This window comes from Hermetia illucens, chromosome 3 (assembly GCF_905115235.1).
Source record: "Hermetia illucens chromosome 3, iHerIll2.2.curated.20191125, whole genome shotgun sequence".
Lineage (NCBI taxonomy): Eukaryota > Metazoa > Arthropoda > Insecta > Diptera > Stratiomyidae > Hermetia > Hermetia illucens.
In genome coordinates this window covers 69960792-69986983 of record NC_051851.1, presented here as the reverse complement: position 1 = coordinate 69986983, position 26192 = coordinate 69960792, and the positions used below count along the sequence as shown (strand labels likewise).

The 26192-nt window shown below is 40.3% G+C and overlaps 1 protein-coding gene across 18 annotated transcripts in view; it reads right to left on the bottom strand.

The window, feature by feature from the left end:
- The window catches only part of LOC119651965 (RNA-binding protein Nova-1), a 278014-nt gene that overhangs the window by 149114 nt on the left and 102708 nt on the right, over window positions 1-26192 (bottom strand). Inside the window, exon 1 of one of the 18 annotated variants that reach the window (XM_038055847.1) lies at window positions 4212-4654. The exons of 16 other annotated variants lie outside the window; for them this stretch is intronic. In XM_038055847.1, coding sequence (XP_037911775.1) covers window positions 4212-4257 — 46 coding nt within the window. In that variant the 5' untranslated portion in view covers window positions 4258-4654. Of the gene's footprint in view, window positions 1-4211; window positions 4655-26192 lie in introns of those variants that run through there. One more of the 18 variants, XM_038055851.1, reaches the window with a different exon arrangement.

The window sequence follows — 26192 nt, the reverse complement described above, 5'->3', positions numbered from 1 at the left end:
GGAGGAGCTGCGGGAAATATGTGGTAGGTTCGGTGACAACAAGGCCCCAGGTTTGGATGGCATCCCCAACCGAGCTTTGAAACTGGCAGTGAAGACTAGGCCCGACCTTTTCGCCAACACCTTCGAGGCGTGCCTAAAAGAAGGAATATTCCCTGCCCAGTGGAAAAAGCAAAAATTGGTGTTGCTTCCGAAGCCTGGCAAGCAACCTGGAAACCCAGCGTCGTATCGTCCTATCTGCCTGTTGGATACAATGGGGAAGATGATGGAGAGAGTCATCTACAACAGACTCCTGCCCATCGTCGAAGCCAACAATGGTTTGTCGGAACGCCAGTTTGGTTTCCGACGCGCCCACTCTACGGTGGACGCAATTGGCATGGTGGTAAACCTGGCAAAAGGTGCACTGATTTCTGGCGGCTGCTGTGCCGTGGTGGCGTTGGATGTCAAAAACGCATTCAACTCGGCCAACTGGAATAGAATTAAAGGGGCGTTGGCTGACATAGGTGTCCCCGGATACTTAGCGAATTTGGTGGAAAACTACCTCTCAGAGAGGACTCTCTGGTATGGGACGGATGAGGGCCCCAAAGAGTACATTGTCACAGCCGGGGTACCACAGGGATCGGTACTTGGTCCCCTGTTGTGGAATATCATGTATAATGGGGTGCTTGCTCTTCCCGTCCCAGAGGAGACTACGATTGTCGGCTTTGCTGATGACCTAGCTGTGGTTGTTGCAGCAAAACACCCAGAAGATGTGGAGGTTTACGCAACGGAAACAGTGAGAGCGGTAAAGTCCTGGCTAGAAAAGGCTGGGCTGACCTTGGCGGACGCGAAAACGGAAGCGGTCTTGATAACGAAACGCAGGAAAAATAATACTGTAAAAGTGGAGGTCGGTGGACATACGGTCGTATCAAAGCCGGCTATCAAATACCTGGGGGTAATAATTGACACCAGATTGAGTTTTAGGGAGCACCTAGAGTATGCATGCCAAAAGGCAGCCAGTGCCACCACGGCACTTGCAAAAATGTTGCCAAATATTGGTGGGCCGAAACATTGCCGGAGGTTGGTGCTAGCCGGAGTGGTGCGCTCCATCCTGCTCTACTCGTCGCCTGTGTGGGCGGAGGCGCTTGCAAACTCTCAGAGACGGAAGCAGGTGAACTCGGTTTACCGGCGGATGGCTTTGAGGGTTTGCAGTGCTTTTAGAACCACATCAGATGAGGCAGTATTGGTGGTGGCAGGCATGATCCCGGTTGACATTCTGGCCAAAGAAATGAGTGTCCTGTACAATACAAGACATATGGAGGGGCATGCACAGCGTAGAAATGCGGCAAGGTCAGAGTCGCTTGATCTCTGGCAACGCAGATGGGACGAGTCTGCGAAAGGTCGGTGGACGCACAGGCTCATTCCCAACATTAGGGTGTGGCTTGAGCGAAAACATGGGGATACCAACTACCACATTACCCAGTTCCTCACGGGACACGGTGGTTGCTACAGGCAGTATCTGCACCGCTTTGGGTTGGATGATTTTCCGAACTGTCCCAGATGCGATGGCATACCGGAGGATCCAGAGCATGTGATGTTTCACTGCCCACGATTTGCGATGGAGAGAAGGAGCTTAAACCAGGTGCTGGGCAGGAGCGGGACCCCGGAGAGCTTAGTTACTGAGATGCTGGAGTCCGAGGAGAAGTGGCTTGCGGTTAGCTCCGCAATCATCCAAATGCAGGAGGAGTTGCTGAAAGAACAAAGAAGGAGGAAAGCTGCAAATAGGAGAAGGATGAGTGCCTAAGAGCAAACCTACCCCGCGAAGTAATACCTCAATGGTGGTCCCGCGGGGCTGGGGCTGGAGAGACCGGGGGTGGTTTTTAGTGGGTGTGAATCCCACACGCGCCCGCTGTTGTTCCGCCGTTCGGGCGGCGGAGCTGCGGCGGACGTGTCTTTCTAAGATTTTCCACCTCCGTGTACGCACAAAAAAAAAAAAAAAAAAAAAAAAAAAAAAAAAAAAAAAAAAATGTTACCACCGGCAACGGAACAGAATAGAATAGAATCAGAGTCCATATTCAAATTTGGAAACTCCAGTAACCAAACCTTCAAGAACATATGAATGACAGATGAACTTCTAGACAGTTACCAAAAGCAAGGTGGAAGGAAAGTGACCACCTTAAAACTTCGACTGAATGGAGACATACATACCATAGTTTCACCAATTGGAGAACGCGATCTCTGGATCGAGAATAATGTATGGAGTGGCCAATTATTTTGAAAAAATCTCATATGTCAAAAATAAGCAAGTCACAATCCGGAAGCTCGACGTTTCAGGTAGGAAAGGATTTATGCATTTGTTCTCTATGAACATTTGGGATCATGATGATTTCATTTGAATAGAGCCGGTAGTGTATAAATGTGATACTGGCATTTTATCTCTTATGGTGCTGTGATTTCACGTTTACGAGGTTACTTGTAGGATATTCACTAAACTTTTCAGTATCAAGTACCTCATCATGGCCTGTAGGATCAATAGTAGTAAATTAACAAAATATAGGAATATTCTAATCTTAATTTTATTTTAGCACAAATGGATCTGGTGGCTATTTTGATCCCTAGATGTCAGGGCAACACCACGATTTTTGTGATTTTTCTGATCCTGGTTCCTTGAAAGAAGTGTCCACTTTGCAGCCTCGAAAATCTTCCCGGTTATATTTAATATAGAAATTGACACTTACGTGGATGAGGACCACCCTTAAACTCTATATTGTAATATGAAATTTACTGCGAAAAGTCTGTGTAACAGACAGACTGAAAATGAACTTATTTTAATAAGGTTTTGTTTTTCATAAAACCTTAAAAACTGTATTTGGTTCAAAAGAATCGTATATAAATATTTTCAATTCAGTAACTTTAAGTTTCGGTAGATATTGCACCGACTAAGAAGTCATTATTATCAAACAATTTAACTTTATCCTCTTAGTTTAATTTGGGTAATCTTATTACATAAGCAACGAAGGCTTCCAACCTAATATCTAGGTGATATGAATCTGACCCTACTTCTTGTTGGACATTGATTTAATAACCGAAATGACCCCCCTTCAAAGTCGAATGGGGAACTATTTACCCTTTAGCCTTGTTTTGGTTACTTTCGAGGTTGAAAGATATATGGATGACTCTTATTGTATAATACTAAGTGCAAGTTATGATTGTCCCAATGTAAGTAAGGGCCGGAAAGATCTTTTTCTGTGCAATATTCATATAAACGACTTCACAGTAATAGGCGTTTATATACTTTAATCTCCAATATTTCAGTAGATAACAAATGTATAAGGGGGCGAAAGTGCTTATACATATATAATTATATTTGACAATTAATAACTATATATTAATAACTCGAATTATATTTTACAATTAAATATGTCCCATATATAAAGAAATAGGACAAACATGAACTTAAAACTTTTCCAAATATTATATAAGTAACATAAGAACGAGTCAAGGATCTAAAGAAGCCAGGATCATATAGCGGAGCACCTTAAATGAGAACTATAACAAATATAACTCCAACTCCATTGATTTCTGATTGTGCAATAAGGAAAGATTTTCATGGTAGGGTGGTGTGCTAGAAGATGTCATAAATAATGCCGCTCAGAACGATTTTCCATAGAAAATATGAATATGTACACTATATGAATGTATCAAACGGTCTATCGTAAAGCAATGTTGAGAAGGTCTGCTGACCAAGCGGAACAACTTTCATTGAACAGTTCTACCATCCATGACGAGCTCATATTCCACGGTGTATTAGAAAAATACGGTATTAGCACCGCCTCTATATGGAACTGTTCTAGGATGAAATTTTATATTAGTTTCTCTACGTTCCGGTCTACAACGTCAAGGACACGTAACCTGGTCTTGATTTAAGTTAAAACTTACAATATTACAATTTTGTGCACTCACATTTCAAGATATTGCAAATTTACTTTAATTTTCTTCTAGGCATGCTGACAAAAGCATTCTGCGAAGGTGATGATGGAAGTTACCAACAACAGCAAAATAATAATAAATAAACAAAATCAACTGACCAAATGTGCAATCGTGCCAAATTACGAGCTTTTGTTCGTCTAATGGATTCAAGCATGAAACTTTGCGGAGCGACCTTTGCTTTACTAAGCGAACTGGCACCGTCTTTCTAACAAAACAAATTGGGAAAAAGTAGTAACATTATTTACCAACTGTCGAGTTCAATTCAATATCCGCAACGTCTTGAATATACATAATAGTCGCTTATGAAATCAATTCGTCTCGTTTTGCACTAGGGAAGGCAAAACTGCGGATGGATGCGGCAAAAGGTGGTCATAAAACAACACAAAATTTTTCACATTACACAACATACAATGTATTATAAATAAACACCTAAAAGGAAAACACACACCAAACACAATTGGATTTAAGCTGAGAACACTTGATTCATGACTGTTTATTGTACTTGGGTAATATTCAGCACAGGTGCTTCAGCGATTATTTTCTTTCGTAGCTTCTTGATTACGTATAAGCAAACCTCACAAAGTGTCGGATATTTATGAAACACGAGCGTCACATGAAACGTGGATTGGAAAACATAATTCAAACACCGACAGGAGTGTAAAACAAATAAAACTACTTGTATCTATTAGATACTTTCCGTATTTCGTAACCGTAACAACAGAATTCTACGCTACGGCAGCTGCATTGTGAATTTTCCTGCGAAACTTGTAAAAGCACATCGGAGAATTTTCCCACTTGTAAACACAGTCCGTGGAGATTTCCCAGTCGAGCTTTTCCTTCAAGTTTACACCAAGTTCCTACACATTCATGCCAAAAGGGTACACATTTTCTCTTTTACATTATTGGCAGAAATCGGCACTGGTTTTCCTCCTGTTTTTCCGGCGACTCCTTATTTGCTTCTCTTCGTATTGTTCCTAGGTTGGACTTTCGACAATCTGTTTTTCCCTACGTGGTTTATCGGGAAAATCATCAAGAACAGATTCTGGGTCAACATTAGTTGCTTGGGAAAAATCGCGCTATCTACTGTAGTAAGTTTTTCGCAGTGGAGAAAGTCATTGTTGTCATTTTCAGACTTCACGAGCTATGCGCATTTCGTTGTGCCGCATTGCCAATGACATACATTACATAGTGGCTGTGGCTCGGGACTAGGACACACATTCGTGGAAGAAACTATGAATCCTTTTGGGGAAAATTGTCGAAGCTCCTCGAGTTGGAAAATCGGGAATGTAAGTGCACTGTGAGGATCATGATTCGGTTTTTACATGACACACATGACTGTATACAGTACGAAAAAATTGTTGACAAAGCAGGAGAGTGGAAATGTGGAAACCTTGTAAGATATATTTAACTCAAGATCAGGCTGAGCTTTACACGTGTATTAAATAATGTTTTTTGTGTAAATTCGGTGCTGCTTGAGACAACAGGGATTCATCGATTTCTGCTCTGAATATTCTGATCCTCCAGCTATTTTTTTTTCTAGATGTGAGTATAGACTAAAACACGTCGGGAAACCGGAAGCTGGATGCTTCAGGTAGGAAGGGTTTTATGTATTTCTTTTATAAAAATATTTTTGTGGACATTTGTCCCATTAGAAACTAGCATGTAATATATGCATATATTATGTGAAACTATCCACTTTCGGGTGAAACTGACATTCAAAGTCTTGAATTGGCATAGAAGCGACAACTTGGACCTATTATTACTTTGTTAACAATAGTGTGATTTCCTCCAAACTGGTAGGATCTTGCTTTATGTTGTAGCCTACATTGCGGTAAAATTTCGTGGTTCTAAGATAAACTTAAGCGGGTTTTACAGCCAATTACTAAAAATTATATTAATATAGTGTCCGGATGGCTGAAGTCTGTAGAACGCTGGGCTATCGTAGCCGAAGGTCGCGGTTCAAATCTCGCTGGTGGCGCAGAGATTTGTTATTAGATATCGGTCACCAGTCGACTCAGCTGTGAATGAGTACCTGAGTCAAATCAGAGTAATAATCTCAGGCGTGCGCAATGCTGACCACATTGCCTTCTACAGTGTACTGTAGTATACCGTTACGGTCTTAAATGAAGTGCTCTAATACACTTCAAGGCCCTGATCCAACATATATTGTTGCGCCAACGATTATTATTATAGTAATCTACTATTATTAACTTTATTTGAATAGATATACATTTGGAGCCTCACTATATGCGTGAGCATTTACAGTTCCCACCTTTTCACCACCACCAATTTGGTGTCAATCGCTATAAGCGAAGCTCGCTAATTGCGGAAAAATGCAGCATTCTAAACTCTCTACGCTCTGAAAGAGGATATACTAACTTAAGTACCGAATAGAGCAGAAGAGATCATAATTGCCACCAATATCGAAGCCGAAACTTTCCACCGTAGGTTTGAACCATAAAAAGAAATTCAACAAAATGAAAACGGATGCTGTCAACAGAATCTAACAGCAACTGGTTCAATAATAGAACGAAGATAGATTTTCCGTATGAGGTGAAGTTAATTTTATCGCCGGGGAAGAAATATGCTTTATAACATGGAAGAAACGAGTTGCCCGTACTAGATTTAATAGAGTATGGATTTAATAGAGAGGATAGGGTGTGCCAAACTTCAGAATGTCAAAAGAGCGACGGTATGTGAACTTATTTAAAATACTCAAAACTCCCAAGGAAAGGGTCAAGGGAAGCTTTTCAGAAGTATGATGAAGGAAGCAGAAAGGTTGCTAAAAAAACACGAAAACATCATAGTTTTAAGCTCAGACAAGGATAAACTCAACGCGATGATGGGAAAAGCGAATTTTAGGTTTACCAAAATGCAGCCCCTTTTCGATGACAAAGCAACCAATAACATAAGAGTTGATCCAACATGCTAACTGTAAACCAAAAGCAGTTCGTAACATATATAAAATTATTAATAGTAATACAGATGTTATGCCCAGAATTTATAGATTTAAAAAAATCTGCAAGGCAAAACGTCCGTTTAGGCCAATTTTGACAAGCGCAGGCATTCCCGTATAAGAGCTCTCAAAAGTTATTGAGCGCATACTCAACAACGCATTGACAGCCGGTAATTTTTATATCAAAAACTTCGTGGAATTCCGAGTAAAAAGGTAAACTACATAACCATCGAAGGTGAGGAGTAAAAGGCGTCCTGTAAAACGTTTATTTATAAACTTTTGCATCAGATGAACGTTGAAAATCATCACCGAAAAGTGGCTACTCATTATTGGTTTGACCAAATTTTCTAAAAATCAATTTTTGTAAATTTTAAGGTATTTTGACTTCCAATAAGAGAAAAATGTCCCTTCCAATAATAAAAAGATGCCCACAAGACAGAAGGCATTGCAAACAATTTGAAAAGAATAGGGAAGTCACAGTTCCCACCTTTCCACCAAATTTCGTGTATCAATAGGAGCGACAATTTCTGAGAAAATACGTTTGCCAGGTAGACGTTTATTCTGTTTCGCCTTACATTCCGCCATAATCATAGTATCTACTTCTGTGCAAACATCGAAATATTGTCCTTCCAATTACCCTTGAATTTGTCGAAAAGCATGAAGCATGTGAAATGTTTAGCGTACTAATTCTGTCTGTTATGGGTAGTGCAAAGGTTTTCTCTCAATGTGAGAAAATTATTTGAACGAAAACATTTAGCAGGACCTTTTAGTTACGAAAACCAAAAATTCTTAAGCAAGGTTTCTTCCTTATTGAGCGGTACAATTCATGTTATACCATGTCTGGTTAGATTAAAAAAAAAATATATTTACACCTTTTCCCATCTTGCTTTAGTAATTTTCACATAGCGCCATAGCAGGGTCGGCTCACCTAGAACGGGTTCGCCATTTTCTTTCGATGCAAAGCTTGATCCGGGTAAATTCGAGGGTCTTTAAATCATCATTTAGTAATGAGACATTAATGTTTTGATTGAGTTATTAATTTTATTGTCCTGTGTCAATTTTAGTTTGGATCTATTTTGCTGTGCAGATTAAAGCATACTATCGAAGACAACTCTCGCGCAATTTTTCCAGGATAGGATCCACCCCGAATAGATTGCGGATATTGTCATTTTGGATATGACCTCATAGAAACACGATCTCTATTAGCGCGAGGGGGCGTTTACTGTCTCTGGTAGCCGATAAACGGTTGGAGCTATAGAGGCAAAACGGTTTAACGACGTTCGCAAACAGCGCCAACTGTAGAATGCTACTTCATCTAGGTTATAGCGTGCGTGGATGTTTAATGTTCCAGAATTTCAAGTTTTTATATTAATTGTTATAACTTTGCGTGCGATAGAACGACAGATAGAAGGGCGGGGGGTAGACAACCGAAAAACGGACAATTAAATGAAGAAGTGCAGTTAGAAGGAGCGATGCTGACGGAAAACGATAAGCGGTTATAAGTCATCGAAAGGTCGAAGGTCATGTAACCCTTCATTGCAATATTGCATTTAAGAAACGAATGTTAAATTCCTGGTGCAATTTGAAAATAAAAAATGCCAGATAGCTTACGTCAGAACCAGGAGAAATTCGTCGACACTGACTCAAAAAGGGGCGCATATAAGGGAATTGTCTCATCGAATAAGGGCAAATGCTTACCACCAAACACCAACCCTAATTGATAGCGGGATATTGTTAATAAACTTATTTAGTAAATTCCCTGCGAAACCAACCTACCTATTGTTCAAATAGACTGTTATGCAGTATTATACTTTATATATCTGCGAGAGAAGTCCTGCCAAGAAGATCGCCCAAAATAAACCCTCGGGCTTAGATGATCTCTCGAACAAAGCTGTCAAGTCATTGGGCCATCACACACTTAGAGGTCTATATCATTAGCAAACTATGTAAAAAGTGTATATAAATGTGTTATGGTTGGTTCTTCAGTTTCTGTTGTCTTTAAATTCGGAAAACCAAATCAGCATCGTCTTCATATTTGACGTCTGATAAGCTTTTTTTTTGATGAGGTAAACCAAGTCGTGTCCTCTAACTTGATTGTTGTTTTGTTTCTGGATTATAGCTGTAGGAACTTGACTTGTGATAGCTTTATCGACGTTCCGGACACAATTTTTTTTATTATTGATCGCATTCCGCAATTCTTTGAAATCGGCGATAGTCCTGCGTTGGTCTATGAGTATACTAATGAAACTCCGGATTAGGAACGAGCAGAATGGAGGTAATCCCTAATGGCTATTCGTCAGAGTACTATTAAGTGCCCCTTTTTTGCAAGCTCTTTTCATAATTACAATATTATCTATCAGATTAAAGACAGAAATAAGGAAGCCAAGGATTGATCCACGTGAAGTTTTACTAGAGCCTTGTGCGACATAACGATTTCATTGTAGTTGAGTGAAGTTGTTGCTAAAAATCAGTATAGATAGCGTAAATTTCTTTATTGTCTAATTGTCTAATTGTCTTATTTAGTGATACATAATATGTTGTGAGAGTCGGAGAGATTGATACCAGTAGGTTATACCGCTTTTGCCACACGAAGTGGTCATAATTTCTGGGAAAGAAGTACATGATTAACACCCATCAAAATTTTTGAGCAGTAGAGGAAAAAGAAAGCGCTTTTCTTAACAAGTATGATAAGGGTTTTTTAAAATTTATGAAAATAACTTAAGATTTTAACGAAAAGGTAGGAGATTTGCAATTTGTATCTAATAGGAAAAGATAAAAAATTTATTTAGGAGAGATACAGAAAAGATAAGAAGCAACTGAGAGGAAGTGAAGTGGAAACCGATGCAACCTTTTGAATTAAAGGATTGTGTCCTACGTAGTGTCAAATTGTTAAAAGATTTTACTAAGCAAGGCACACGTTTTAGATTTTGGTGCCTTATAAACCATGTCATGGGAAATTAAAATGTAACACCGTCTCCGTCGTTAGTATTATTTTATTGTAAATGTCGACATTTCAGGAAGGACTTGTTTCCTTCTTCAGCGCACGAGTATATACTGACTTAATTAATGATAAAATCCCACTATCAAATTTAGGGGGTTTCGAAAGAGTAGCTAAGAGTGTTCCAGGTTATTGTGACAAAAGTCCATTTCCACTTTTATCGTGGGAAATCATGCAATGGCAATCGTTGCCTCTCTGCTCCTGTGCGGTGTAGACTTTCATTTTCGTGAAAAACTAAGAAAATATGGAAAAATGTTATATACATTTACTAAAGGTTCACTCATAATTACATTACGACAATTGCAAGTACGTGGAAAGCAGCATGCTAGTTGATTCAAAACGGGGATAGGTTAAGGAACCTGGTTGGATGGTAAAATCTTTTTAATGAATCATTGTATCTGAAATTTAACATAGCAACTTGGGATATATAAAATACTGAATACTGATACTGAAATAGCCAATTTTAATTAATAAATTTATTAATTTTAGGTGTTATGATTCGTGAAAAGTGAATATTGTAATGATAAGGCGAGTTTTTCAACTGTTCCATGGAATCCTATTGAAATGAGTTGCGTGTGTGTTTTGCATTTGACCCTAATATGGTTGGATTTGGATTTCAGCATTTGGCTTTAGTTAGCATATTGGATTTCATATTCTCTGGTCATAGATATTCCTTTCCTCAAAATTTGAACTTGACTGATTCACCACTTTGGTCTCTGTCTTATTGCTATCACTAATCAGATTGTGGTACATAAAAATAAATTCAAATAAAGTATTTAGTTTAACCAGATTTGTCAAAAAAATTCTAATTCTCCGAGCTTCTCAATCCCTGCAAGACATTGAACGTGACGAATTCGCATTCCCTCGAGCAGGAGACATTTAGAAAAAATCGGTCCCCCCAAATCATCTAAAAAAAATTTCGCTTCTTGAAACCAGTGCACCGAATTTATCTGTATTTGGTTAAACTATTGATGCGTCTCGCAAGGAATTACTAAATAAGCAGCTTAATTATGCGCGTGTACTGGAAAATAAAACTAAGGCGGATGCGATCAAAGAAAGAAGCACCCCAATTGATTGTACTATAAACTGATACTATTTCAGACCACAACTATTTTGAAGGCACGATCTATGGCGTTCCCATTTCTTGGCCTTGGGACACACCTAAAGAATCTAGCAAAGTGGCGGGAAAGCAGCTGTACCGGTTATAATCTCCCAATTTTCAGATTGTCTTACAAATTTTCGTTCTGACAATTGGTAACAGAGATAAGATGGAGGCAAAGAACACCTGTCCTCCCGTTGAATAAAATGTGGAGTGGAGTTTCTAAAGGGCGATTAAAATAGCGCAGAAAAGATCACTCTCAAACTGTTTGAATCGGTATGATAGTGTTTTTATTTTCGCAATTTGCAAAGGTCAAGTTGCATGCCGAGAACAGTATCTGAGAGAAGCAGGCCGGATTTAGAAGCAGGTGGCTCAACAACGGACTAAATCCTTGCCCTCAAACAAGTGTTCTCACAGGGCTATCAATTTATGGTCAACGTCTGTCAAATATTCGTCTGTTGTAAATAAATACACGACAGTGCTGATTACTGACTACTCTATAATGACATCTTTCAGTTGATCAAATAGTTCACTCCTTTAAATCAACTATGACGGGTTAGAATCGTATCGTTTTTAACTGGCACAATTTCACCTCAGGCGGCACATATACTTTTCAATGTGTTTCTTGAGAATGTAATAAGAAAAAGATTGTGGGCACGAGAGGTATGTCAATCGTTATAGCAACTAAGTAGGTCGATGGCATCACTATAAGGACGCGTTCCTTCCTTGGACCATGGGAGTTGCATTCATTTACCAGAAAAGTGAAATTGTTAGGCTACCAAACTTGGCAACTTCATGTATTTCTTCTTTGATGAATGATGATTTTAAGGGCAGTTGTCGGGTAAATTTTTGAAATGCGGTATTATACCATTATTAATTTGACACAAATATTCGAATGGGATATATTTTGCGGCCTATAATTCGTACAGATTCACTCTGGTAATTTTTTTCAGATTCTTCGGTATGATACGCTCTGAAATGAGGCCTTCAATTTTTGGGGCTCATATTTTGAGCCTAAACTCCTCTATGTGGCACACAATATCAAAAATAGGGTCACTTTCGAAAAGTAATAATTGGTGCTTTTCATTTGATACCCCATGGGGCCTTATTCGCCAAAATTATGTGGCAATAGGTTTAGGTTTTGTTTCATACGAAATCTTAATAAAAAGGAGACAGGGGGTGGTTGACGTTACCGCATAGCATAAACGGGAAGTTGATTCGCTACATGCTTTTTTTACAGCAAGGAGCAGGCGAGCCCCTTGCATGCAGCTATTTATAATGCCGACTGCGGGCTGACTCCATTTAACTTGAAGGATTGATCTTTCAATCTTCTGAATGGGGTGAAGTCAGACCAGAAGTGAATCGAAGAATGGAAGTCGAAGGCAATGCATTGTAAACACACGAAATTTGACGTTTCAAATTGGCGGTCGTAGTTTCTTCCAGGGACAGCCGGGGACTCTCACACAGTCTGATTCAAAGCATGCAAAAGTACACCATTCTGCAAACGTGTTGGAAGTTTCAAGGGGATACCCTCTATTATTTTTAAGAAGGATCCTCCAAGCCTGACTGCTTGATATTTAGTGCTGGCGTTCGGCTAAATCCGGCATCTTTCTAGCTGGTGATAATTCGGATAGATATTATACGAAATAAGACAGGAATGGGTGTTGTGCTCCCCTGTTGGTAGCTGCCTAACAAAATATGTTACTAATAACTAAAGTTCCATGCAATTTATTACAGCCCCCTTTTAGCATCTGGAACTCAATATAAAACTTCATTTCATTCACTTCAAAAATTAATACACAGGATCTTTCCAGCACATTAAATAATATAAAATCTACACATTTAAAATGAAATATCCACACCAAGAGGAGTATCTCATTAGGCATTTACTCGTATCATTCAATTTAAGTGATAATGGAAGATTAATCACTGTACTAAAACTAAATTTGGGATCTATTCGAAAGTAGGGACAATCAAGACTATCTCATAAAATCTGAATTAAAACCACACCCTCTTAAGATTAAGCGGTTGCGTTTGATTAGAATGAACAGATATTATGCTTTATTTTCACAACGAATCTATTAGCGGTAATAAAACATAAAATTAGATACGACCTCAAGAAAACAAACCAATGGAAATTGCTAGTTATTCTTAGATTCAGGTAATTTCGAGAGAATAAGATCACACCTTGGGAGAACGATCTGAACATTGCGCACGAGTGTATTATAAAAAAGATTGAGTGGAAATTTTATTTGTAATTAAAGTTAAATTTGAACAAAGTAAATCATTGAAAAAGTATTTGGGAATTATTCACAAAATCAGAAAAGGCAGATCGAACTGGATAAGGCAAAACATTGATAGATGTGTTATAGTGGGGGATGTCCTGTTAGAGGTAGAATGGGGCCAATCCTATTTTATAATTGAAATTTGGAGATTATTTGTTAGCCGGTGGTTACACAAAAGAAACAAATTCCCCCATCCCACCTTCTCTTTTATAGGTAATTAACTGGATGCCGTATATTTTTTAAGCAATCCGATTGTTTTTGTTTTTTTCCGGAGTTTCTTCTTACCGTGAACTGCAAGTATGTATTCTTTCCAATTTAATATTTTTTCCAGTCATATTGGTGAAATTAAGAAAGCGAAGAAAAACTGAAAAGAGAGGACTTTTCATCATCATCAACGGCGCAACAACCGGTATCCGATCTAGGCCTGCCTTAATAAGGAACTCCAGACATCCCGGTTTTGCGCCGAGGTTCACCAATTCGATATCCCTAAAAGCTGTCTGGCGTCCTGGCCCACGCCATCGTTCCATCTTAGGCAGGGTCTGCCTTGTCTTCTTTTCCTACCATAGATATTGCCCTTATAGACTTTCCGGGTGGGATCATCTTCATCCATACGGATTAAGTGACCCGCCCACCGTAACCTGTTGAGCCGGATTTTATCCACAACCGGACGGTCATGGTATCGCTCATAGATTTCGTCATTGTGTAGGCTACGGAATCGTCCATCCTCATGTAGGGGGCCAAAAATTCTTCGAAGGATTCTTCTCTCGAACGCGGCCAAGAGTTCGCAATTCTTCTTACTAAGAACCCAAGTTTCCGAGGAATACATGAGGACTGGCAAGATCATAGTCTTGTACAGTAAGAGCTTTGACCCTATGGTGAGACGTTTCGAGCGAACAGTCTTTGTAAATTGAAATAGGCTCTGTTGGCTGACAACAACCGTGCGCGGATTTCATCATCGGAGGACTTTTAAGTAGCAATATTAGAACTTTTTTCTAAAATATGCCGCCTATTCACTGTTTCACTGTGAATCAATCACTCCACAGTCATTCAGAATTACCCCTGGTCAGGACAGACGTAGGGATAATGTAATCCATCAAACTGCAACTATCTCTGGGTGGTCGTCAGTAGAAGTAACGACATCTTTGTCGACAATTGGTGAAAAGCCTTTGATTTTATGCTGCCGGAATGTACGCTTTATCTATGATAGGAGTGATCGAGCTGCTTATAAGAAGACGTCAATAGATCATTGAATTCATCCGCGTATTGCGGGCAAAATGGAACAGGGTTAGCCGCAAACTAAATATAAGGCTCTCGATTATATTGGAGTTTGCAAACATCTTTGCACTCAAGGGTAATTGACTATGACAATCCAATGGCTAAGAATACAAATATTGAGTTTAGGCCAGAAAGTCTCGAATATTTTACGATAGTTGCAGCAGAGAGATACATTCCAACAATCGTCCAGCTGTTGCGTGGACTCACCTTTGTAACCACATAACTTATGACGATCGGAATGTGTCACTTATTAAGCTTTTCTGTACCTGTACCAAATCTAGTGATTACAGTGCTACATAGGATATGGTGCACTATCTTTTCATCGACTTTAAAGCCGTCTATGATAGCATAGCCAGGGTAAAACTGTACACGGCCATGAGAGAATTCGGTATCTCTACGAAATTGATAAGACTGACTAGGCTGATTATTCTCAAGACCATTCGACATCAACAACGGTCTACGACAAGGGGATGCCCTATCATGCGTTCTCTTTAACCTGGCCCTCGAGAAAGTGATCCGTGATGCTAAGGCAAATGTGCGGGGTACGATCGTCTTTAAGTCCACCCAACTACTAGCCTATGCTGACGATATCGACATCATGGGAAGAACGACCCGAGACGTACAAACTGCCTTTATCGAGATCAAGCAGGCGACCATTGAGGCGAGATCTTGGGCTGCACATCAATGAAGGCAAGACAAATTATATGGTGGCAACGTCAGCACCAAAAACCAACCAATCAACAACATTAAACCGCACTGGTCAAACGGGAAGAATAAAACGTTGAGACCGTTGATAATTTCTCCTATCTAGGGTCGAAAATCACAACCGATAACAGCTACGATGACGAAATCCGCGCACGGTTGTTGGCAGCCAACAGAGCATAGTTCAGTTTACAAAAACTGTTCCGCTGGAAACGTCTCACCATAGGGTCAAAGCTCTTACTGTACAATAGAGTGATTTTGCCAGTCCTCATGTATTCCTCAGAGACTTGGGTTCTTAGTAGGTCAAAATTGGGAACTCCGCAGAATTTTTGGCCCCCGGAGCCTACATTACGACGAAATCTATAGGCGATACCATGACCGTCAGGTTGTGGAAAAAATCCGGCTCAATAGGTTACGGTTGGCGTGTCACTTAATCCGTATGGGTGAGGATGATCCAGCCCGGAAAGTCTATAAGGGCAATCTCTATGATAGAAAGAGAAAAAGAAGACGAAGCAGACCCTGGCTGAGATGGAGCGATGGCGTAGGTCAGGACGCCAGACAGCTTTTAGGGATATCGAATTGGTGGACTTCGGCGCAAAACCGGGACGGGTTTATTAAGGTAAGCCTAGACCAGATACCGGTTGTTGCGCCGTTAATGTTGATGATGATGATAGGTTATGGTACCTACGTAATGCTACTTAGGTTACGTTTGAGCACTAGAGGAAATAGTCACATTCCAAAAATTAACTTTTGTGGAGGGAGGGAGGGTAACAAACGTACAAAAATTTATTCACTTGTAAAAATAGACATCCATGTCGATTTTTTGTTTTGTGGGCATTAGAAATGCGAACGGCATTTCGTTCACGGCTATCTGCTTTTTGGAAGATTGAGTGTTCGTCGGTTCGGTTCGTTCGGTTTGAACTGACAAGGCGATTTTAATATGAGTACAACTCATACCCACATCGTATTCATGAATGTGTAGAAGGGAGCAAATAGCAACTTGTAGACATTTCGGGCTGTTTTTTAAAAAATTGACTGCAATCGAAAAACAGCGGCATTCGTGGACCGAAACAGTTTTTTTCTTATTTAATGCGCCTAGTTGTTTTGGAGCCCCAGAACCTTCAGGAAGTTTTGCCCAAAATGGTTTCGGAATATCCTTGGAGTCAGACTGAAAGTTATTCTGAGCGAAATATTTGGGATACCTTTTGGCCAAGTAGCTGGATGGATTTTTCCACTCGAGTAGTTTTTGTCCTTCAAAAGCGGTCTCTGCTTCGAGGAACGATCGTGAGAGGCTATCTAGATTTTCTGCTGAAAATTTTCGGTCCACTATTGAATTTATTTCACATAAAGTTTCCAACTGTAAAATTGTTTTCGTTGAAGTCGTATCTTTTATTACGAAATTTCGGTCTAGAGTTTTCCCTCAGTAAACTCAGGACTATGTTTGATCTACTCGGAATAGTAGTATTTACTACTAAGCCGGGAAGTAGGTGCCGGCTGAGGTAGTGACTCTCCCGTGAGTTGGAGGGTTTGGAGTTCACTCAAAGTATTTACATCGAGCAGTTAAAGACTATTGAATGGAATAGAAGGGATAGACTAGTAACTTGCGTTGTACTTTGATATGCCTGCTAGAAGCAAACGTGAATCCGGTGTAAAATTAATGCAAGGGGCAGCTACTATAAATTTATTAATAATAGTAGGATTTCCTCCTAGCTTTCCTCATAGCTCCTAGTTTTATGATGCTTCATATTAAAGTATGGGTTTTAAAGTTAAAATGAATGGGGTTCGCAGTAATTTTTGAAAAATATAATGACACACTATTATTATCTTTATTTGATACTATATGGATGGATCACCATTGTTTTTTCAGACTTGTTTGTTGAGTAGTTTCTAAGACCACTTTCGGACCTCTGCACTCCCCCTCCGTTGTTACCAATGTCAAAACTAATATCTGCACCTGAAATCTAATCGAGATCTTTCGGGGTCATGACCATATTCAGTGAAAAAAAATGTGCACTCCTTTTTAGGTATATCAACCTTTTCATCGAATTTCGTGTCGATGTCGGTGTGGAGGTCGTGTCGGTGTAACAGCTTCTGAGAAAAGTGCGTTGATAGACAGGCATGCAGGCAGACGACAGTATTGCAAGAGACGATGCTGATGAGAAACGTGTGACTCTTCCATGCCATGTCGCATTGTATTAAAGAAATGAATAGCCAATTACCTAACTAGTAGAATTCCGAAATTGATGAAAGTCAGTAAGTCTGCCTTTAAGCCAAGAGACACAGTCATCGGACCAGGAACAGGCATGATTCTGAAGTCAAATAAGCATTTGGGCGATACTTCGTCTTAAAGGGTTATATGCCTATTAAACGGTTTCGGTAACTTTTGGAACAGGTTATCTATAATGTCCGGATAGCTGAGTGGTTAGAGCACAAGGCTGTCGTACGGAAGGTCGCGGTTCAAATCTCGCTGGCGGCAGTGGGATTTGTATCGTGATTGACGTCGGATATCAGTCGACTCAGCTGTGAATGAGTACCGGAGTCAAATCAGGGTAATAATCTCGGGCGAGCGTAATGCTGACCACATTGCCTCCTACAGTGCTCTGTAGTGTACCGTTACCGTCTTGAATGAAGTGCTTTAACACACTTCAAGGCCCTGATCCAATATGGATTGTTGTGCCAATGATTATTATCATTATCTATAACAGGTTAACCTCTTGGACGATCTTTTAAATTCTGCAAACTGGTGTAAAATAATTGAGGCTCAGTTCCTCAAAGGGGTGATTGTTATCGGTTTGGTAGATGATATCATAGTGACTATCGTGGCACAATACATCAAGAAGATGAAGATTTTGACAAATGAGGCAATTTGGGAAATCAGATGCTGATTAGAAGGCGCTGATCTGGCACTCGCAAAACATAAAATGGAGGCACTTCTATCTATCATCAAATGACGGAAGCAAATGTCGGTGATGATGATGATGATGAAAATACCATACACTTGCAATTAGCACTCAAATATTTGGGACAAATGATTAAACAAAAATTAAACTTGAAACTATATCTTGAAAGTTTATTTAAAAAAATTTAACCGCTGGAAATACCGCAAGATTACACTTCTTTGAAAGTTTAGCAAGAAACGCATCGAGAATTACAACATTATTGATAAAAATGTTACCGAGTATAGACGGCTCAAGGCAAAATCGGCGGCTCCTCATCTCCAGAGTAGTCAGTTCAATTTTGCTTTAAAAAGCTCCTGTTTGGGCCTTGACACTGGAACATAAAGCAAATAAGAAAAAGATTGCACTTATAATCAGCGAATCCTACATCTATCGTCGACAGTTAGCACGAACTGAAGCAATACTGCGACATCTAATATGATTCAGGAGGGTGTGGACCACACTGTTTTTAATTGTCCGAGATTGTCACTCGAGAATATTGTGGACCGCAAGCCGTTGAAATATCTTGGAGAGCAGTGGGAAAACTAATGAAAGCCTTCCATAGCATACTAAAGAAAGAAGAACTTCAGAGGAAGGTGATAAGTACCAATGCAAGCCATAGCCACTGATCGTCCGCGATGTAATACCGAAATGGGACCTCCACGTCGTATGCGAAAGAGAAGGAGTGAAATTCTCAAATAACCGTTTGACAGGAGTCAACGGTAGGTTTTTAAACTTTCCACCTTTCAACGAACAAAAATGAACAGACAGACAACCAACCGATTTTAGTTAAATGAATTCTAAAGAATAGTTGCTTTATTCGTTAAAATATTGTTTGTTAAGAAAAAGAAATACTCTACTTTTTTGTCGATCTGATATAACATTCCTATTCTTTTTCTGATGTCGTACTATACCCGTTGCTTGTAGCAAATCTTCAGCCGAGCTTGACTTGCTTTACACATTGTAAATTAACATTATTTTTTTGTATTGACCAACGCCGTCTGAAGCATCTGGTTTACCAACCCGTTCTTCCATGTGGGACAAGAAACAGGCATGGCAGTTTGGAGAACAATTGAGGCTTCTAGATCGATCTCATTATCTAGTGAAATTGGATTCAATTAGACAAGCAGCAGAACATACATTTAGATCAACCGAAGCCAATGGGCAGATTCGGAACCTGTGGACAGACAACATCACCCTCTGGTGGTGGAACTAGATACCAATGAGTTCCCTGAGGTGACCCCGTCGTGAACTACATTTACAGGAAGAGCTTGGTGATTCTGACCTTAGGATAAAAACTGGGAGTGGCAATTTGAAAATGAGTGCTATCTCCATCATTGCAGTCTGCATCTCTGCCCACAGAATCTCTCGCTTAATGGGTGTTTACTTCTCGGACACTTCAAAAAAGATATAATGGACCCTTAGGATTATCATGAGTGCTTTACCTAAATTTCGTATATGATCTGTTTTATCTAATTTCGTATATGATCTGTTAAGATATTCGTTACAAAGCCACTGCACTTAACTCCGCGCTTCCCCATTAACCAGGCATTAGGTCAGAGGGTTTTTAGTAAGTCTTGGATGAATTTTATTCAAAAATTGAAAGCTAATAGGGTTAGAAGGTAATTGTTGTGTTTCGAAGCCTACATAAACTTGTAGTGGAACCCAGTTGAGTTCTAATGTTGCCATCCAGAGTAAATTGACTAACCTTTAACGATTCACAATGAAACGCCGAATAAATGGTATCCATTTGTGGTTGTTCCCATTCTTACTGGCATACAGAGCCAAACTGTTAGCAAATTAATTTTTCAGCACTTAGAATATGATCTTCCGAATCAGTTGGAGTTTTACTGCCAAAGTTCAGTTTCCCAACGTTATTACCAAACATTTGTAAGGCACGACTGCGGTCAGTCACGTTCCGCCAACGATATAATCTCCCAAGTTGAGTGATAATTCGCATTGTTATATTGACGTCATTTTCCATTGTGCCTGTCGTGCTATCACTCAAATGTCTGATAGCGAATGTAAAGATAAGATTCGCGAATGCGGTCATGCTCAAAAACCTTGTAGGATGAACACCCTACGAGGTTTTTGATGAGAGGCGTACAGTTCTAAAAAGTAGGACGTGCATGTACTTCGCATGGGTAATGAGCAGTTTATTGTTTTAAATTATAAATTCTAAACAATTGATTTACTTTTCCTCAATAAATTATTTCCTTTTCTGTGAATTATGCATAGATGAAAGGGAGAGCCAGGCAAATAGGACTTTCAAGGACTTTTTGACTCGCTTCATTTGATTCCACTGAAAAGAATATTTCACATAAAGCATGAAGGATGAGGAATTAATTGTGTGGAAGTGCGGCCTCTAATTGAATATTATAACCATGATGAAAGCTTGCTGATTCCATTTGGAAATGAGGGACTTCAAAGCGTTGCTCGTCATCTTGTTCCATTAAACAAAGAAAAGCATTTTAAAATTAAAAGATTCCCGGAAAATATTTGCTCACAGTTCATATAATCCCATTGGAGAGGAGACAACCATGCTTTTTGTTGGAGGATTTGAGGAAGCAACTGTCAGCCTTTTAAACTCTTGTGCTTGTTTACATAATCAACGAAATCGCAACCTTCTGACTGAACTATGTTACTTTTATAGTCGAAACATTTCAGCTCTCCTCCGATTAAAACAGTGAATGTATTATTACGTCCCTTCCGGCTCCCTTTCGTCCAGCTTTACCACATGATGCGGGAGAAAATCAATTCCTTGGGCCTTAGAACATAATGTTCAAGTCTTAGCCGGGGAAGCAACACTCGCTGAATTACGGAGTGCCATGGTAAAACGTGTTTGCATGTGAATCCTCTGAATATTTTGAATTTTATGAGAAAATTCTTCCTTCATTCATTTTTCGGGAAAAAATGTTGTCTTGTTTTGGGGCTTCTCAGGCGAGGCTTCCTTCATATCCTTGCTGGTGGCCTGTGCCAAACGAAATCAGAACGTACGTAAGTGGTAGTGGCGGAAATATGTGTTTTATATTCAGGGAGACGACGTCGGCAGTACTATAGGCTTGACGGCGCCATACACTTATTGAAAAACGAATCAATATAAATGTCATGATTTAGGGTTTATAAACACCATCACTGTATGTACACAATGTATATAGAACCGTGAGACTTTTATGCTGTGAAGGATTCGCTTTTTTATGTCGGCGTTGTTGCTGCCTCCATTACTATTGTCGTTACACTGACGAAAAGACGATGAATGACAATGGGACGAGCAAGGATATGCAACAAGATTAATTTTTGTTTCAATACACATTTCCCTTTAATGTCAGAGTCATGGTAGGAATTTCTCAAGGATTTATTGGAACACAGATCAGATTTCCTTGAGGCATTTCAATTTGAATACTAATGGAATGGCCCTGCTGTGGAAGTTCTCGGAGCTTGATTTTTTGTTGGATAATCCTGTCTTTGCACCGTGCGGGCCGTACAAAAAATAAATATGATTGAGACATGGAAGAATAACCCCGCGGAAATAAGCCGGAAGGAATAAGGCAGGATTAGCGTTGCCCTGTTCGGTGATTCAATATTAGATGAAAATTTTGAAGAAGGCAGCGGGCCAACTCTGTTTCTCCTAGTCAAAAGTGTAGTCATTCCGGTGGTATTAACTGTAAACGAGATTTCTAAGATAATCTTGTCGAATTTGATTTAAGGAAGAATACATAACGCGTTTCAAAGCAGATGATTTAATTTTCAAACTCTTCTGGTCCATTATGTAGACTTTGTACAGGGAAAGCTTACGGGTGTTCTACGTGGGTTGCTTGATAGCGTATTCCTATCTGAGGATTCATATTGAAAGGTGAAAGCGCACAACCCACTCGGAATCCCGTGAAAAGTACATGAACAAACAGGGAGTAGAATAGAAGCAAATTGATGTTGTGTTTATTCACTTACGAACCCTGCTACTTTTATGCAGGTTTAGATTTCAAAAGAAAGTATGAGTTACTTGACTGACAAAGTAATAATACTCTTGCAAATGTCAAGGTTACTAAGATAAGAATATGATTAGCGATTTGATTGAGTGTTTACTAAGGAAACTTTGTTTAAAACGAATGCCGTAAAATTTTGCGAATTTAACTACTTTCAGTGTCTACTTGGCCCATTACTCATGAAAGATCTCGACCGGTCTGCCTGTTTGCCAACCCTTACGTCAAATTTCTAGTTCCCCCTGCTCCTTATCTGACACCATTATGTAAAAATCTATCATTTGACAATAATTCTAAATAACTTATCGCAGTCCGTTCCTGTCTAGATCTTGGGTTCTCAATATCATAGAGCTTTCTAGCAGGTTGTAATTCAGTGATCGCGGTGGAAGAAGATGTTGGTAAAAGTTTGATTATGAGTGGGTATAAATATCGAAACAAATGAGGTCTCATCGGGTGTTGCGGAACCTATGAGCTGAAACTCTTTGGTCGCGTTCTCAAGGATCATTTGTCTGCGATCTTAAACAGTTCGCGCATGATACGGGTGCCCGAGTAAATAGTTCTTACTCTCTAGCTGACAGTATATCTGTGTACTACAGCTGCTGCTTTGAGAAAGCCTCTCGGTGAAGAATGAGCTGCGAATGCCCTCGATTCCATGCCGACGTGGCTGAAGTGATTTGAGTCTAGTTCTGCCAAGGTGGTAGTAGTGGCGTGTATCAGAACAAAGCTCCTTTGGGACCCTGGTTGGGTAGTGTACACTGAACTGGAATTAGTAGGCTCCGTTGCCCGAGGGAGTGTTGATCTGTTCGTGAGTGTCGGGATCAGCTAAGCGTAGGTTAGCTTACATGCCTCGGAGGGGCAACAAACCTTCTATGTACCGGTGGACGGCAGAAACTGTGGAACTACGGAAGGAGTATCGCAAACTCCGCCTTTTGGTATAACGTTTCCACGCGAGCGACGAGGCATGCGCCATCAAGCTAGAGTACCGATCAAAGAAAAATGCACGGATGGCAGAACCTAGTAAACGTGGTAACTGAGGACCCGAGGAGACTTGGCTATAAACTTGTCACACGGAAACTCGAGGGGTTAATATCCACAGAGCAAAAGGTGTTGAGGCCCGCCCCCTGCTCACAATGAAAGAACTTTAAGAGGCAATTCTTACCATGAAAAATAAGAATGCGCTACGTCCTGATAATATCCCGGCGGAAGTTTATAAATTGATGTTTTGACAACCAGACTTACTGCACGATTCGACGCTTGCACGAAGGGAATACTTTTCCTTGCTGGAGGTAGCAAGGCTCACGTAAACGACTCAAGGCTAGTTCTGTGATGACGGAGAAATATTTCGTTGATAGTTCGACGACTCACCGTAGCGGGAGTCTAATACTTAGTAAGTAATCACATTCATCTATCCTATCAAAAGAGAAAACGAAAACGAGAAAACGAAAGAAGTAGCAAGTAAAACATTAGAAAAAACGTTGTAAAGAAAAAACAAAACTCTAACCTCGGAAGTTGAAACAACTTATTCTAATTTCAGAGCGGCACATGTAAATAAATTGTTTGCTCTAATTCTGTGAGATCTAATTTTCGAATGACTACTGTATTATTAACTTTATTCGGACGCATATCGGTGTGGAGGGTATTTCTGAGTTTAGACACCGTATAGTGGCCGTTTCATTATTTTTTCAGATTACTCGGTTGGACAGCTTTTTAGAATAGGTCTGTGAGAGAAATGATCATTTTCTAGTGCCCGCGCTCTCCCATTTGGCTTCAAGTGTCAGAAGTGACAGCCTTGGAAAGTCCTAATCGAAACTTTTCATTTGATATCCCATATGGCTATATTCGATGAAAAAAAGGAATTACTCCTCTTTTACATGTATTGTGTATTGCATGCATGGGGGTTCCCTGTTCCCACCTTCGCACCAAATTACATCATTCGTTTCGTGCCAAATGTATAAAGCCAAAATGTATAAAGCTGGTAAAAAAAAGGCAAAAAGTATTGTTCAAATTATTAGGTTTCACAAAATGTCTGCCTGGTGCAAAAATGAGTCAATGATATTCGGTCTTTAAATGTATGCATTTTTTTATTATTTTTCATTAGTTTATTAAATTACTATATTCTGCCCGGTGAGTTGATACACTCAGTCTCCCCTGCTTGTTGTAAGAGACGACTAAAAGGAATAGAAATTTGTGGGCTGCAGATTTTGAAACCTTACTGCTACCGAAACGGATAGGAACTGACCATTGGTTATGATTGGTTTCTGGAATGTACGCGCACTCGTTGATAACGCCAGCGAGGGTCCTCAGAATGCGCTTTCCCCAACTTGAGCGGGAATTCCAGCGATATAAACTGGAGATGATGGAGATGGGTCTAAGCGAAGTAAGATGGTGGAACTCTGAAGAGTATTCCTCTCCCACTTGTGGCAACGTGCTTTTGTACTCTGGAAAGCCAAGTGGTACCAAATACGAATCTGGTGTCGGGTTACTTCCGACTTCTACCGCAAGACGCGCTCTCTTGACTTGGCAGCCGGTTTCTAACAGGCTTTCAACTGCAAGATTTCGTTGGATAGGGAGCCTCACAATTGTATAGTGCTACGCACCAACGGAGACTTCCAATGTAGTGGAGAAGGATGCTTTCTACGAGCTACTAAACGGAGTTCAGGGAAGGCTTCCTAAAGGTGGCTGGATCTGACAACATCCTGCTTGGACATGTGTTGGGGAAGCACGCTCTCTGCGACCGCAACGGTAATGGTTAGAGTTTCGTAGATTTCTGCAACTTGCGCCGCCTCCTCATTGGTGGCACATTGCTCGAGCACAGAGCCTGCCCCAAGGTCAGCTGGGTTTCAACTGAACGAGGCCGCAGGAGTAAACGAATCGACCACTTCGCGATCATCAGTAAATTTAGGAGTTGCTTGTTGGATGTGTGTAACAAGAGAGGCGCTGACATCGGTTTCGAAACGGATGATCATCTGATGGTCGCTTATGTTCGCTTGCGTGTTGTGCCTCGCCACTTCTCGCAGAGTTGGGGAGCTGCGACTCCCTAAGTTCAGCATTGACCGCTTCTATGACCCAGCTGTCGTTCGACAGTGGGAGAGCTACTTTGCTGTTCGAACGGTAGATCTACTGAGTAATTCATCTAAGAATATCGATGAGCATTGGACCGGCGTCAAAATTGCTTTTTTCTCGGGTGCTACACAGGTTGTCGGTCACGTTTCAAAGGGTCATCGTAAGATCTGGATAACTACGAAATAGTGGAAGTGGAGCAATGAACGGAAGCGGTTTAAGGCTCTACTCACCGCTGCAAGCGAAGGCGGGCGTGACGCGCTGGTACAACGATACCGAGCGAAACTCCGAGAAGTTCAGCGTAGTGTACGTCGTGACAGGAGAGAATGTGCTATTGCACTGCTCAGGGAAGCAGAAGAAACGTCTCCCAGAGAGTGGAAGAAGGGGTGACAAGGGGTATCTGTGTGCTTCCTGCCTTTACAAAAATAATAGCTAGAATAATTCTGATACCCATCAAAAATATCTTGAAAGATTGAACGATTGAGGCTGGTTTCCGCTCTGGATCCTCTTGCATTGACCACATCAACACCCTGCGAATCATTTTGGAACAATGCGTAGAGTTTAGATCTTCACTATGCCTGCTCTTAATAGATTTAGAGATAGTGGTTAGAGCGTTGCGTTGTCGTAGCGGAAGGTCACGGTTCAAATCACTATTGGCAGAGGGATTTACTATCGTGACTGGATATTGGACGAGCTCCGAATGAGTACGTGAGCAAAATCAGGGTAATGTCTCGAGCCAGCACAATGCTGACCACATTGACTCCTGCAGTGTATCGTTATGGTCTTAAATGAAGTGTTCAAACACCATTCAAGCCACTAATCCAATATGGATTGCAGCGCCAATGATTTTTATTATTTCGGTAGCGTGAACAGGGATCGTATCTGGAGTGCTCTACGCAGGAGGGGCAATCCAGAGAAACTAATAGCTATGATCA